Below are 16,702 nucleotides of genomic sequence, written 5' to 3' on the forward strand. Positions count from 1 at the left end.
TGAGCCCAGCCAACTACCTGCACCTGCATCTCATCAGCCACCTCGTCAGCCTGCCACACCTGCCAGTAATCACCTCATGCCTGCCTGTATTTCAACCCCGGTTCTCCACACCATCCTGGCTTGATCATCGTTGCTCCATACCCGGTGCCACCTCTGTGTTCAGGCTTTTCATGTTTTTTCACATTTTCCCTGTGCTTTGTCGCCATCACCTCTAACCCTGTCTCTCTGTCTGTTTCCCTCCCAGGTACACTCACCCTCGTCGTCCGTTCAGTCGGCTGGGCTCATCCACCGGCCCTCTCCTCCTCAGACTACCCCCACAGCGTCCTCCCTGTTCTCCCACTGCTCCTCGCTTCCTCGGCCCCAGTGTTCCCCGGCATGGGGACCAGTCTTTCTGGTTCCCCATGCCTGTGTTTCCCTGACATCCACCTCTCTCCACTCCCTCTACCTCTTTATCCCTCAATAAACCTCCTTCCCTCAGAGTGCTGCTTTTGGGTCCTCTCTGTCCCCACACCACACAACCCTATAACAGAACGATCAAGCCAACTATGGACCCAGCAACCGCCCTTCAGGAGGCAGCCAGTCAGCTGTGCAAGGAGCTGTTGGAGGAAAAGTGGAGGGGCTCGACTCACACGGGCTACAACCTGGCGCTTTTGACCTTTGGCCAGGTAAAGGTTTCTCAGAGGCTGTGGCTGAGACGCCGTCCCAGAGTGGCTGGCCAGATTTTTCCATCTCCCCGCTAGCCCCCAGTGTTCTCCTACCCAACCCTCTAGTTGCAGGCTGGGAAGCATTTCCCTGTGTAGCCAGACCCCTGCCGCCAGCCCCCAGCCTGTTCCCATGTCTGCGAGCGCTACTAGCACCCTGCCAGACCCTTCTGGTGCCCGGCCTGCCTGTTGTTCCCCGGGTCCGCCCGACACCACGCTTGACCCCTGTTGTCAGTTTGAGGGAACCCGCCCGGCCGTCTTCTCTGGGTTCCGTGGTGGCCATCACGGCTCCCGCCAACATGTACCACTCTCCCTAGATCCCCAGCCCGCTAGCGTCGCAGGCCCCCAGCCTATTCCCCGGCCTGCTAGCGCCCGCAGCCTATCCCTCCTGATCCCCAAACGGCTAGCGCCTCCAGCCTGTCCCCCCGATCCCCTGCCCCTTAGGGCCGCTAGCCCCCATGCCTTGTTGGCGGATCGACCGGCTTCAGCCCCGCCGGTGGTCCGGCCGACCCCTGCTCCTCGCACCAAGGCCCTCAGTCCAGCAGCCTCGTGCTCGACTCCCCCCGCTGCTGTCGCACGCACGGCTCCCCGGTCGCCATGTTTTGTCGCCATGCCTCTGGAGAGGTCGTCTCCCCCCATAGCCCGTCGCTCGGGCCGCCCGCCCATACTCTCTGGCTCCCCTACTCTGTCGTCGGGCAGCCCCCCTGAACTCCATGGCTCCCCTGGTCCGCCCGAACCCCCTGGCCTCCCAGCTCTACCCTCTGGCACCCTGTCTAGCCCTATGTTTTCAGTTCGGCCCTGCCTGTTCCCCTAACCCTTCCCAGTCCTGAAGCCCTCCCTGAATTCCCTGTTTGGTTTTGGACCCTGGACCCCCACCAGCCGACTGGTGGGGGTCCAGGACTTCCTCCCTCTGTTCGTCTGCCAAGCCCCGCCTTGTCCAGTGGGAAGGCTGCCGGGAGGCGTCCATTGAGGAGGGGGCCCTGTTGTGGTGGCAGCCCAGCTGACGGTGAGTGTCCTGGTTGTTTCTCCTATTTATTAGTTATTCCACTTTTTCCTTGGTTTTCTGTTCCCTGCCTGCCTCCCTGTGTTTTCTCCCGTGTGCTCTCTCTCCCTCTGCTCCTGAGCCCAGCCAACTACCTGCACCTACATCTCATCAGCCACCTCGTCAGCCTGCCACACCTGCCAGTAATCACCTCATGCCTGCCTGTATTTCAACCCCGGTTCTCCACACCATCCTGGCTTGATCATCATTGCTCCATACCCGGTACCACCTCCGTGTTCAGGCTTTTCATGTTTCTTGTTTTTTCACATTTTCCCTGTGCTTTGTCGCCATCACCTCTAACCCTGTCTCTCTGTCTGTTTCCCTCCCAGGTACACTCACCCTCGTCCTCCGTTCAGTCGGCTGGGCTCATCCACCGGCCCTCTCCTCCTCAGACTACCCCCACGGCGTCCTCCCTGTTCTCCCACCGCTCCTTGCTTCCTCGGCCACAGTGTTCCCCGGCTCCCTGGCCCCCAGTCTTTCTGGTTCCCCGTGCCTGTTTCCCTGACATCCACCTCTCTCCTCTCCAGTCCCTCTACCCCTTTATCCCTCAATAAACCTCCTTCCCTCAGAGTGCTGCTTTTGGGTCCTCTGTCCCCACACAACCCTATAACAATATTAGACTAACTGAAATATACATGTGTCTGTACAGAGTTGTGTCATTAACTATACAACTTTATAAAAATGGTTTCAAAACATAGATGCCAGTAAAATTACAATACTCTCTCGCCACTGTTTAACAAGTCATGGCTCCACTGAGAGGAGTTAATTTACGCAAGTTACAGTACCACTGTCACAAATCTAAATTAAGAATGCAATATTTAAGCAGACACAACCAAGCTCAGATAAAATGAGCCAACAGGGCCATAAGCAAAGAGCAGTAAGCTCAACACCACTGAAGTCGACAACAGACAAGGTTTAAGAGATCTAGAGCTGCTTTCCACAGAGATCCAGCAATCAAAATGGAAAGAATGTCCGCCAATATATATCCCCTTTTTGGCTCTGTACCTTTCATACAGCCAGCGAGTTCTTAATATAATATAATCTTGGATAATAAACAACAATTATCAACATTATTAACAACAACCACAATCCATAGCCTAGTATCAATCAATCCAGCACAACAATTTGGTCCATGCACGGCGCAATAGCACAGAGTCAGGATGATAAAAGATGCTTTCACTCACCACAGCGGAGGGCTCATGTAAAGAGAAAGGCAGCACGGCGGTTTATCCTCTGGGCAAACTTCTGGATGACTCTGGAGTTTTTCAGAGAGTCTGCCGACTAATTTTTTCATGTAGTTTAATAAAAGTTACAATCCGCCTGTCTCGTAGCTCGTAGCTGTTTTGCTCCACCTGTTTGTTATGCTGCTCAATGGATCGCGTGTGTTGGGCAGTGAAATTTACACTTTAAAGTAATCATAAGCCCAGTTTCACAGCATCATCCAGGTTACTCCTGCTGTTCTCATGTTTTACAATCCTCTCAGAAAGATGAAGATGAAAACAGTCACAGGACGGTTTCCCTCAAAGCCAAAGGTGCTTAACAGGTCAGGTCAGTGGGACAGTGTCCATTTGACATTAGCTTGCTGTTAGCGATATTGATAACCTGTTGCTATCTGCAGACTTGTATAGCTCTTACACACAGTACAATACACAAAACTGTGTAGCAGTGAGACACACATATTATAAACTAGCCAGGCTACTAACTGTCTGTATGTTAAGTAAATTACACTTTTCTGTCTTCTGCAGCTTGTCATTAAGTTACCTCAAGATCAAAAACATCACAGTCCGTCACAGCTCAGGGTCAGAAGTTACCCTCTTAAATTGACAGAGCCTAATATGACAACACGTATATGCTGCTAAGCACCTTTTAACTCAAACCCAGGAGTCACATACAGTCTATAGTATTTTATGCATATTTCCCTCGCCGGGGGGGGGGGCAGTTGGTGCCCAAAATTGTCCAGTTTTTGGTCCAGTTCTTGCTCACACTGACATTTACAAACACATCAAGAGCTGTAAGCATTGACATATGGATGACAGGTAACTCACTGACTGGACAGTTTGGCTCCTGTCATCCTGCATCATCTGTGCTACATGGATCCACGTGGGGAAATCAGATATCGGTGACTGACAGCAGGTCATGCAGCACATTTCTTAACTTATGGTTTGTTTATCTTTTCTGGTGTCAAAAAGAAATAATTCATTATGATCAATATTGGTCCAGACTATTCGTGGCCCACAAATAGGTAGAAACAAAAAACAAGCATTTTGTACAGACAAATGCACCATAATTAATTTGAACAGGTAAGAACACATAGGGGACGTGTTAAAAGCACCCAAAGAATAAACCCAAACAGACAGTTAGAATTTACTCTGTATGTAGGTGCCCCCTCTATTCTTTCCCTCTGTATTTCTACATTTATATGAGAAGATACTTTTGGTTTTTAGTGTTTTTTGTTGCTGTTGTTTTTTATAACTGAAGCACATCTTGGTGAAGCAATGTTGCACCTCTCACCTAATAATGGAGTGCATGCAGTTACAGTCCTGACACAAACTGTGTTTACATACTACATAACACAAACATTTTTTTTAAAGTAAGTGAACTCACTGATGTCAGTTTATTAGCTATATTTACCTTGTGATGTTAAATTAGGTCAAATTTAAGAAAAACTGTCAGATGAATCTGTTTATTAGTTCATGGGTTTCACACAGCTGCTGCTCCAATTTAAATTTAGTTTATTATGAATTTTTGTTTAGTTTACAGTTAAGTCGTTATCTACCCAGCATTACTGCCTTCCTGCTGTCAACAACTAAGCAACAAAATGACATGAGCAAAATGACAGTAGTATCAGTGGGCACAGGGATAACATTAATTGGATATAAGAAAGTCATTTGAGACTCATTCAGATTAAGGACAAACGAGAGTGCCTTAAGTTGCCTTGTGCCTTTAGAAAACTTTAAATTTGGCATTTATATAAGGAAAGTAAGTGTGAAATGTTTCCACACATGACAATGAGTGGGCACTTTGGCAGATTAGATTTTTGAAATAAGACAAAGCAGAAAGGAGGATTTCCTCATGGGAGGAGAAACCTTGGCTCTTAACTCTATCCATTGTCTCCTAGTCTTTTATTTTCCTCTACTTCAACAGAGGGATAATCTGCTTCAAATGACACCATATTGTTGATAGCAGAGAGGCTTATTGTCCTCCTTTCATGTCTCTGATAAAAGACACAGAGAGCTACTGTTCTAGCCACCGGGATTGAAAAGAGAGTACCATTACACTTCCTCATCTCCATAAAGCCTCCATTCATCCATTTACCTCTCAGGACTCTGAGCTCCGCCAGCCTGAAGGAAGAAGCAGTCGAGTGCAGAAAGCTGCTTCACTTTGCTCTGCTCAGTATGGTGTGGCACCCAAGCAGGCTGATGTGCTGAGTAGTGACAGTCAGCAGATTTGCTTTGTTGTGCACTTTCATTTAGGCAACAAGGGACTGCTTTCGTTAAGTGCAACTCGCTGGGATAAAAGAATTAGAATTGGCGAAGGCAGGCAATGTTAGTTTTACTCCATCACTTTGAAATCCCAGCTATAACCATCTGTCTAACTCACTCCAGAAATTCAAGCCAGCAGAACCACGGATAGATTATTAATTTCAACTCTTACAGTAGACACAAAAGGTAGTTATAAGGCAAATTTTTTGCAGCACTGATGCAGAAACTGAATAGACTTAAAGCGATCACAATTGAATATTACTCAATTATCCTTCAGGGGAGATATCAGTCCAAACATTGCTGATGGGGATGCTAGACTTCTGGAGCATTTTGCTGAGCTTTTTAACCGCCCATCGTTAATGGGTGAGGGGCTCAGATGAAGGAAAAAGGAGCACTTACAGTTAGAGAGCGTTCACAGATGATCGTGTGTTTTCTTTGTCTTTCTCCTTCTCTCTCTCTCTCAGAAAAAACCTGTCTGGAAAATTCTAGAAAAGCATTTGAGAGTTCAATACTTCACGCCTGCATCACAGCCAGATGGCTGAGCATTAGCAGGAGAGGCTGCAGTGTAAAAACCTGACAGTCATTCAATTCACACATCCACTGACCCAGGCCACCCACCCAAACCAAAAGAGAGCCCTCCCTATGCACACACACACACACACACACACACACACACGCACACTCATTGCAGCATACACACGCACAGACCGAGAAATATGTGTTTACAAAATAGAGCCCTCGAGGAAACATAATGGCCGGCAAAAGCTTCCATGAGCTCTGAAGAGAGGGGTGACTAACTCTCACTTGGCCATCTTCATTAAAGCTTCTGGTAGAGCAAAGAGAGCTATAGGCCAATGCTGAAGCAGAGCAAGGCTAACCAGCAGTCCCCCACACACACACAACACCATTCACACTCTCACACATACTCTCTCACACACACAGTTTTGTTTATCAGAAAACAATGATCAGACAGGCAAACTGTCAGAGTCTATTCTCACAGTATAAAGGTCATATTCACAGGTGCAAGGATTGTCTAATTGCACATTTCATACCATCTTGAGCCTCTGAATGGAAACTGCAAAGGCATTTCCAAAGATAAAAAAGCAATAAGAGCTCACAATATTATGTTTCTCCCCAAACATATTTGGAGGAATCATTGGCATTCAAATTACAGAGTATATTTTCCAGCTGATATACTTTAAACAAGATAATCATCAGTGGAGGGAAGTGGGGTAGAAATTTCATTGAGCAAACAATGATTATTTTATTCATAATCCAGGGGAAAAGGAATAGGGAGAATATCAGATGAGATGGTTCAGGGTGAACGCGAGCTTAAAGCCACAGGAGAGTCTGTTTTCGTCAACATCAACTAGTGTCTTGTACCGCCGGAAATAAAAAGAAAACAGTGTCCTACAATCAAAAAGATTAAATGAGAGGGGTAAGATAGAAAACACATTTGAATGTAGGAATGGGCAATATTTCAATATTACTCTGTTATCGTCTCTCCATATTACCGTGACGTGACAAAATTATCATATGGAAATTTGTGGTTCACAGTTTTCATGTGTAAATGAATGATAACACATTTTTCTAAAAGTCTGTCACAGCGGGAGATCTTAAACACATATTGTATATGTATATTTTCTCATGTTTAGGATTTTGCTTTAGTAAAGCTGCTTCCTTTAAACATACATTGCCAAGATGACTCATAAAAGCACCCTGCAGCTCAGAAAATATATAAATATATGTTTTTTTACTTATTGAAATATTTTCAAAATGAATGCCAAATAAACATAAAAAATACATTTCTTCCAAATGCTTAAAAAAAAGGGTTTGTACCGAAATGAGACACCCATGATTTTAATGAAATGGTCCAGTATCGATCTCTGGTGTAAGAGTCGTGCAGACATTTTGACTTGTCAAAGCAGGAAAAACACAAGTGTTACTAATGACATTAACTCTATTCAAGTGTCTCAGTAAGCCATGACAGTGTGACAGTGAGCCAGAATGGATTTTATGTTTTCAAATATTGCCTGAATATTCACAGAATGAATATTTACATATTTTGTAATGAAAACCTGTAAAATCTGAGACACTGTGTTGTTGGAGTTTTTAATGGCACTGTACAGAGAACAAGTTTCACGCTCAAATAAAAGGGAGGGAATTTTGAGCCAGTTGAATTAGTTATGATACCTTCAAAAGTCAAAGGCTGTTTAATTCACATAAAGATTTCACTGGCTTCAACTGAAGCTGCTCCCAAAAAGGAGCAACACTTTAAAAACATCAGTGTTATCTGAGTTATAGCTGAAAAGATTAATCAATTAGGTGATCAGTCAATTGACAGAAAATTAATCTGCAACAATTACATATTTTAAATTTTTCTTCTGGGTGCCAGCTTCTCAAACGTGAATATTTGCTGGTTTTCACTGTCTTTTAACATAGTAAACTGAATGCCCTTGCGGTTTGAACTGCTTATCAGACATTTAAAGGCATCACCTGGGGAAATGTGATGGGTATTTTCACAATTTTCTGGCAATTTATGCACACAAGCAATCACTTAATTAATCGGGGAAATAATCAGCATATTAAACAAATAATGACTTTAATAAATAAATGCAGGCCTGCTCTTTATGTTTAGAAAAATAATGCAGTAAGCAAAAGGTTACCGATTTAATCCCTGCAGCTTCTAGCTTACTGAACAGTGACACTGTATTGTTATGGCTTAGGCATATACTCAGTATTCTTATGTTAAATTTAAGCAGCATCCATGTAGATGAAAAAGAGCAGACATGTGTTCAAATATTTTCAAATAGTGTCAACTGAGGGTCCATGACAGGTGTGCTGATAATGGTTACAAAGGTGGTTTCCAATGCAATTAAAACTTAATTTGACTGAAATATCCATAATGTTGTAACCTAAGAGCTTTTGTTGGACATGCTTGCCGCCATGCACATATGTCTCTGTCATTGCTATAGCAACCAATGTTGTTGTTACGACAGCTAATGATTATACTCTCCGAGCACACAAATCAGATCTGCTCCCTTGTAAATTACTTTGTTGGAAATCCTCTGACTTGTACTTGAAAAGCACACGTGGTTGCATACTGGAATACACCGCTCGGGAAATAACAACAAAAACATCTTCCTTTCAGAGAATTTATATGAAACCTGTGAATGCCTTTAAGTGTATCATTTCAAATAATAGTAGATGCTCAGCATGATGGGTGAGGTGTGAAGTGAGTGTGAATTGATCTTTAGTTCTTCTCAGTATTTTTTAACAGTGAAGATGTCAAAACTATGGCTGTTTGAACTATGTCTACATTTCTGACAGTTGTGAACTGCAGCTTCAAGTGTGAATGAAAAGCTTTGTATAAAACTTTGAGTTGCTTTGTTTCTCATCAACAACTTCGAGCTACTGTGGTTTTGGGACTGAGAAGTGAGAATGTCAGAGTGTTATCCTTTGAAGGTGTGTGAAAATCAATAAAACATTTAATAAATGTAAAGATAGGGACATTCAACTGCAAAAACAAAGCAATAAAAGAAGAACAGGGGACTTAAACCTCATCAAATTCCAGATGTTTAGTTCAGTGCTTGACTTGATTTTAAAATCTAGCCTCCTGTTAGCAATTTGCCCTGGTCCTCTGATCCGTTATCTGTTCAAGGTTTAAGACAAGCAGATCTTCAAGCTATCTTCTATGATCTTTCCCACTTTAAAAGTGCCTGGGAGTCGGACTTCGAGTTGGGCTGGGTCAAAACTACACTCAGTAAAGTAGGGTTGGGTTGTATTTTGGTCTCGGGTTTAACAGCTCTGATCACTTGGTGTGTAATAATCATCACATGGATAAAAGACTAAGCTACTTTAGCCATCCTCACAGCTCTCTGAAGTTGTACTTTGAGCTAAATACCAGCATCAGAATGCTAACATGCCATATTTTAGCCTGTACTGTGTACTGTTTCCATCTAACTGTCAATTAAATTTAAAGCAAACTTTTGAAATATCACAAAAAAGAAAAAAAATAACAGAAAATGCAAGAATACAAGAAGTAGGCAAACCGGAAACAAAACCAGTCACATGGACCGAAAGACAATGGATCTGAGAGAAATTATTTGGCAAAGGTGTATCCATCTCCCATTTAACACATTAATTCTTTTATGAAAAAGTAAAAAAAAGTAGAAGTGAGCATAAAAATATTTTTTCAAAATTTTGCCATTTCCTTCAGCTCTTTTCTAATGTAATACATCAAAATGCTCATGAAAAAATGTTGATGGAAACAACTAATGACAACGCAACCATACTGATGTTTAGCAGGTATAATATTGACCATGTTCACCAGTTTATTGTGTTGCAAATATTTGCTAATTAACATTAAACACATGCTGATGAGAATGTCATTAATTTTGCAGGTATTTGGGTATAAAGTACTGGACAAATTGAAATATTGACCTGAAGTAGGATTCATCCATTGGAAACAATGAATGTCTGTACCCAATTTCTTGGCAATCCATTGAATCTTTGTTGAGACATTTACTAAAAAGCAGAAATATCAACCTGCTTATGGCTCTAAAAGAAAAGTTGGGATCATCTAAATCAGTGGGCTTCATTCCCATAAATATCTGTACTTGCCATGGCAAATTCATTTAATAGTTTTCAATATATTTCATTCCAGACCACAGTGGTGAACCGATCAACATTACTATCCTTACAGCCATGAGTGTCTGAAAGTGACACAGTGAAGTGGATGGGAAATTACATGTATTGCTGCTCTGCTTAACTGAGGCTGCTCCTAAATTGGTTGGCATCATGTGGCTGCCGGTGTTGATGTTCTCTCTCTGATGGAGATTTTTCAAGTCTAATTTTTCAAGTCTAATTATTTTCAGGTTTTTTAGGACCGTGTCTGACTGTCTCTGGTTGCATTTATGAACGAGTCACTGACAATTGGGTGAACTGGATTGCAAGACTTAGCAGAAACTGAACCTGGATCTCTGCAGGGGTAGGTAAGTGTTTAGCCCCTGCATCAGCCATGCAGCTCTTGATTCTGTTGTTTTTAATCATCGGCTTATCCAGATCATTAACGCAAAATTATACTGCCTTGGAACTCTTTGGAGCTGCTGAATACTGAATGGTTGGTATTGGTTTAAACATAAAGATGCAGAGATATCAAATGCATACTATGGATATTCTGATATGGTCATTGCAGAATGTAGTAGAAGTATGAGCAAAACTGTGGTGGAAAAGAATCGAACAAGCCAGATAAGTCATAAAATCCAACTTGTTTTGACAAATCAAAGGGGCAAAGAGAAAATCACTTATTACTCACCCTGCTGGGGAAACAAAGACAATCTATCTACGTCCCATCTCATCAATAGATAAATCTATACTTTAACACATCCATAGTCAGGCAAGATTAAGTTAACTGGCCACACAGACAAAGCAGCTTCCATTTTGTGGAAGGTACACACCTAGAAACAGAGTCTTGATGACAGCTTCATCGAGATTGAAACTACCAAATAAAACAGACTAGTATATCATACGTACGTCGCTCATGAATATCAACATTTCCTAAGAAGTCTGCATCATTTATTTTTCAGCCATGCATATTTAACAGTTGCTCTCACTTGGGGAAAACAGGCCACTTCATGGATCTCATTCCAGGAATTCATCAGCACTCTGTCAGGCAACATGGCAGCCAAATATTTCTATGTCAGAAATACGTGGGCCAAAAAAGATGCTGCAAAGAAATAGGACATACTGATGATCAACTGTGCTTAAGACACGATGAACCAAAGCAGCACCATTCTTCGAAGGGAAAAAATAAGTCATATTATGTAATCGTTCAGATGTTGTGGAGCTGCTGATTCCACCTTCAAAAGTTATATATTCAAAGAAGAAACAATCAACCTGTAATCCCCAAACCACCATACATGCAATCTTCTGTTTAAAAAAAAAATCACTTCCTCTCAAATTTTATCATTGGTGTTCGCCTCTCTTTTGGTATGTGTTGCCTAGATCTTAAGATTAAAGCACAGACAGTGAGATAACATAAGAATATACTGTGTTGTGTCTGACTGTATTACAATTCTTGGCACGTATATTGGAATTTTTAGGATTTAATCCAATCTTAATATCACATCAAATACAAATCCTAATTAGAAAAGTAATAGCAATACTAACACTAATGCTTTTATCTACAGACAGTATATTTGTGGCAACTGCTAAACTTCAGAACAAAAGAAAGGCAACAAAACAGTAACAAACAAAAAAGAAACATTTGGTAGACTGCCATAAAAAGCCTATGTTCAAAGAAATATGGACTTGCGGTGCGTTGCATCATGTGGGGGGGCACACCACCGAGTCATCTGCCACGGAGCTCATTCCAGACAAACCTGCAGCCGAGTGTATATGCAGCAAAACAGATAGATTCATTGAACGTTCTTTTTTCACCACCATCACCTTATTTTAACAAAACAAAAAAAGAAAATCTACTGTGTGATATTTATGGAATATAAATAAAAATATATGAATAATTAATTTCAAGGTCAATTTCATAAGCTTCCAGTGCCAGCACAATCAATTGCATTGAAAACACTGTTCCCTTAAAGTAGAAATAACACAAGTAAAAAAATCTCCATAACTGTCATTGTGAGATTCAGAGGGTCTACGTGGCTGCATCATAAAGGTCTAATTTAGCCTGTTTTTCTAAGCGAGAGCTCCATGAACACTCCCACCGATTGCCACATGATCTCCACAAAGAACTAAAACACAGGGTGTTTTCCCTTAGCGCAGCCATAATGATACATTACTATTTATGCTCCGGCAGCTGGTGGGTGGCTGTGCTGAAAAGTTACTCAGTCTGCCTTCTTTATTTGCCCCCTGAATCTTGTAAGGCACTGCAAGGTTCAGTTTTATTTGAATGCCTCAGTTAGTTGAGATGTAAATTCCTTTTACAAGTTGAGTGATGGCTCAGGTTTTTTTTGAACTGTGAACCAAATGTCTCATCGTGTAAATAACTTCTCGATGTAGACTTGTTTGTGTAGTGCAGTTCAAACTATGTGTTTAATGTTCAAAGTAGCAGTGATGCTATTGGCTACTTACTGCAACTTAATGGGACGCACATAGATTAAAGTAGAGCTGTAATGATAAGGCGGTTACCAGATTTGTCCATAACAGACAATTATTTTGATAATTGATCAATCATTTCAGTCATTATTTCAAAAGAAAATGCCAAATATCTGTGGGTTCCTGAGTATTTGTAGCTTTTTTGAAAAGCTGTGATGGGTGTTTCACGGACCAAATGATTTATGCAGTAATCGAGAAAAAAAATGGCATTTATAATTGTTTGTTGCAGTCATAGTTTATATCATCACTGTATAACTTTAAAAAAAGAAACAATACCATTTTCCTCTCACAAAGGAAAGGCTGAGTTCATAAGAAATCAAACACACCCCTGCTCAATTTAATTTAGTTATATAATAAGATGATTGACTTCAAGACATTTACATTTATCTGACGCTTTTATCCAAAGTGACTTACAATTGCTATATATGTCAGAGGTCGCATGCCTCTGCAGCAACTAGGGGTTAAGTGTCTTGCTCAGGGACACAATGGTTTCTCACAGTGGATTTTAAACCCAGGTCTCTCACACCAAAGGCATGTGTCTCGTCCACTGTGTCATCACCATCACCCACCCACATTTTTGCTTACGTAGAGCTGCTTTAACGTCACGGGTTTGGAAATAAAAACACCCAAATCAAACATACGGCTCAGATTTGAATCATTTTCACACTTTAAAAAAGCTGTGTAGCTGCTTTCGTCACTGCAGACATTTCACCATTTCATGCTAGAAAGGTCAGAAACAAGCCCAGTGTTCATAAATATTTTGGACTGTTTATCTTTATATGAACATCAGTCCTACAAATAAGGAGGTGCATAATAACATCTGGTGAAAGAATGAGTGGGAGTATTAGCTGATGTTGTAAACATCATCTATCCTTGTATATTTGAAACATTTGACCACAGAAGACCTACAGTACAAGCTAATACAGGCAATACCTCCACACAATGTCAGTGTTGCCCTCATTTATCTATTTATAATATTAAACATTTAAGAGCTTAGATGAGAAATATTTGCAGATGTTTCCTGTCTTTTTTGATTAAAGATCAATGTCTAAACATTATGGGTCACGTGTCCCCCCCCCCCCCCCCCCCCCCTCGTTTGTTCTCTGCTGCCAAGGGCACAGCACAGTATAAAGCATGTAGCACAAAACAGTAGGCACACTGGGCACATGATGAGAAGTTTAGATATGCCTTCTTTAGGCATTAAACACCGCACGCAATCAAAGGTGAAATTAGCACTTTCTGGTTTATTAATTCCCAGGGAGGAAGTCATTTGATTATTCTGCTCTTCCACTTTTGCTTCTTACTGCTGTCACACCTCAAACTACAAATTAATTGGGTTAAAAATGCAAAAAGAAAAACGAAAAAAGACTGCACCTCATTTTCTGCCAGATTTTGCACAAGCAAAAAGCTCACAGTCTCAGTAAGTCACAATCATCATTTGATTTTCAACTGCTGAAGGCTTCCCCCATGGACTTTTACTATATCCAGGCCTATTAATGCATGTATTTACAAGTATATGACTTGTATTCTTCTCAAGCCAGACTGACAAGCATTTCTCGACAGATAATTAATTGTGAAATATAGTCTGATTGTGATCTAGGAAGACCCTCCAGGGGTATGGGTATATATAATAAATATCACAGAATATAAGGCGTATGTGGGAATATTAAGTCTTCTTTGGGTTCACAAAGTATCTCTCCTGTTCTACAGTGCAGCTCCAGTTTTAATATTAAAGATTTAATAATGTGATTATATTCTGTGGTTTCAGACCATGTCAGTGGTTCTCTATCTGAGGAGCTGCATATTTTCTTATGTTAAGTACTATTTCTATTGACAGAGCATCATTTAAAAGAAATGTCAATTCTAAATATTAAAATTTGTAAAAATGGTAACAGTTGAACTACTTTATAGCAGACATTGAGTAGTAGACAATACATGATTTTAACACACTATAATATGGTTGTAAGCTCATCTTGGGGCATTCTTTGGGCAATATTTTTATTTAATGAATGCCAACAATTTCATGAAGACAACCATTTCTTAGTTGGGGTGGTGGTGATGGAGCAGTGGAAAAGAGACATCCCTTGGGTGTGAGAGACCCGGGTTAAAATCCACTGTGAGACACCAGTGTGTCCGTGAGCAAGACGCTTAATCCCTAGTTGCTCCAGAGGTGTGCGACCTCTGACATATGTAGCAATTGTAAGTCACTTTGGATAAAAAACATCAGCTAAATGAATAAATGTAAATACTGCTGGGATTTAAATGGGGGTTAAAATAGTTGTTTAAATGCAACTAATGATTATTAATTAATTTTCATTATCGATTAATCCGCCAATTTTTTTGATTCATTTTGTCCATAAAACGTCAACAAATAATAAAAACAATACTTGTTATAAATTTCCAAAGCCCAAGGAGACGTTTTCAAATTGCTGGTTTTAGTCAACTGTCATATTAGCATGAAATCCTCACATTTAAGAACCTGAAGCCAATCGGCAACCATTTTAATCCTTTTAATCGCCAATCAACTGATCAATTAATTGTTGCAGCTCTACTAGTCTGTGATATCTTCATACTAACCACACACTGAAAGCTGGGTCAGCCTCTGTCAAACATTATCAAGGCACCGTAAATAGCTTGTCTAAGTTCAATATTGATTTTCGGCTACTGCAGTTCTCAGAGTAAACTTCTATTCATACATACATCTGAAGACTGGACTGCATGCACTATTCAGTCCTGTTCCACTTGACAAACCCAAGCCATTAAAGAAGACAAAAAAAAAAAAAAACAACACTTAGGCTGCTGGTGTAAGAAAAAAGTTTTTGACTCTTTTTCATCTACAAATTAGTCATTGACAAGATCCAAATGGGTAACCTTAATTAACTGAAGCTGCAGCGCTCCAAAGTCTGAACCACCTGGCTGTCAAACAGGGAACACAGCTGGCCATCGATGTGCGGTCAGCAAGAGATGGACTCATATTTGTGTGTGTGTGTGTGTGTGTGTGTGTGTGTGTGTGTGTGTGTGTGTGCGTGTGTGTGAAGTTTGACTGAACTGAAACTTAAGCTGAGGCATAATTTCTCAAATCCCCCCCACACACACACACACACACACACACACACTTAATGTGATTCTTTTTAGCCAACAATACAGAAAGTAAGGCAGCTATTCTGGCAGAATTTTGCATGATGACCAACTTTGCTGGATTTTGTATTGGCTACGGTAGTCCCTAAATGCATGTAAAAATGCAGGAAAAGGGTTTCAAATTGCTAAATATTTTAAGAGTGTACATAGGATGTACAACAAGACAGAACAATATTTCCTCAAGGGGAGTCAGAAGTGAAAAGATAAGGTGGAAGCACATCGATTTCCATGTGGGAGTCATGCTTTTGTAATCTCCCTTAGAATTGTATTGACTCTATTTTCTAAGAAAGCCACATTGTATTTTGGTTGGCCCCTCTTTTTTCTGTGTTTGGGTCGGGTCAATATCAGTGCTGATGTTATAATTCAAAATAAGTCATACAACCATACAACATTTCCCTCTGAAATGTAGTGAAAGGTTATGTTCAAGTAAAGTACAATTACCTCAAAAGTGTACTTTTGTGCAGTACTTGCGCAAATGTACTTCTTTCCACTCCTGTTCAAAATAACCTTTATGTTATGACCTATAACTAACAATTAAATTATTTTTCTTCTGTCATTTACGTCATAATAGTGTTCAGTTCCTAGTTTCAGTTTAGTTCCTCAAACCCTTTCCAAACTTTGTAGCAGCCCAGTAAAATGTCCTACTTATTAACACATGGTGCCTTTGAAACAAGGACAGTCACTGTAATTTTAAAACCTCTCCCCCCAAATGGTTTCATCACATCACTGTAAATGCAGCTTAAAGAACTGCTAAGATATCATTTAAGTTTTTAAAGGTCATATAGTTTGATCATCCACGCTGCACAACCTGGTGACAGATGTGATCAGGTCATGTGCTTTGGTTGAGCTTATGTCTGACCCAGAAAATTGGACTGAGAATATTCATGTCTGCGCCCTTGGAGAATTCCAGAGACTCTCTCTTTCATGACCGTGATACGACCCTTCCTGTAGCACACATGGGCACATTGCCACACCATACTGTAAAAATGCTACCAGATGGCCTCCATATCCTCTTACTGGCTGACTCTGTGGTTATGGGTTAACCGTGTGACGCCTACTCCTGAGTATTTTCACTGTGATTGTAGATGGTGCTGTTTGGGCACACACAAAACAGAGCAGCCAGCTTCAAAATCAACTACACAACGATAAAAGAAGAAAATAGCCAAAGGGGGGAAGAAGATTTTTCATTTGCTGCCCTCTGCCCTGTATTTTCTTCAGAAAAT

At 41.1% G+C, this 16,702-nt stretch overlaps 2 protein-coding genes across 3 annotated transcripts in view; both read left to right on the forward strand.

Moving 5' to 3' along the window:
• Window positions 1-16,702, forward strand: part of LOC123958557 (C-myc promoter-binding protein-like) — a 158,167-nt gene that overhangs the window by 67,723 nt on the left and 73,742 nt on the right. The window lies entirely within an intron of this gene.
• On the forward strand, window positions 258-2,293 carry LOC123958560 (proline-rich receptor-like protein kinase PERK2). Its single transcript, XM_046031965.1, has 2 exons — window positions 258-1,555; window positions 1,594-2,293. Exon 1 carries the CDS (start codon window positions 835-837, stop codon window positions 1,513-1,515), a length of 681 nt encoding a protein of 226 aa, XP_045887921.1. The 5' UTR covers window positions 258-834; the 3' UTR covers window positions 1,516-1,555; window positions 1,594-2,293.

Source organism: Micropterus dolomieu, linkage group LG20 (genome assembly GCF_021292245.1).
Source record: "Micropterus dolomieu isolate WLL.071019.BEF.003 ecotype Adirondacks linkage group LG20, ASM2129224v1, whole genome shotgun sequence".
Taxonomy (NCBI): domain Eukaryota; kingdom Metazoa; phylum Chordata; class Actinopteri; order Centrarchiformes; family Centrarchidae; genus Micropterus; species Micropterus dolomieu.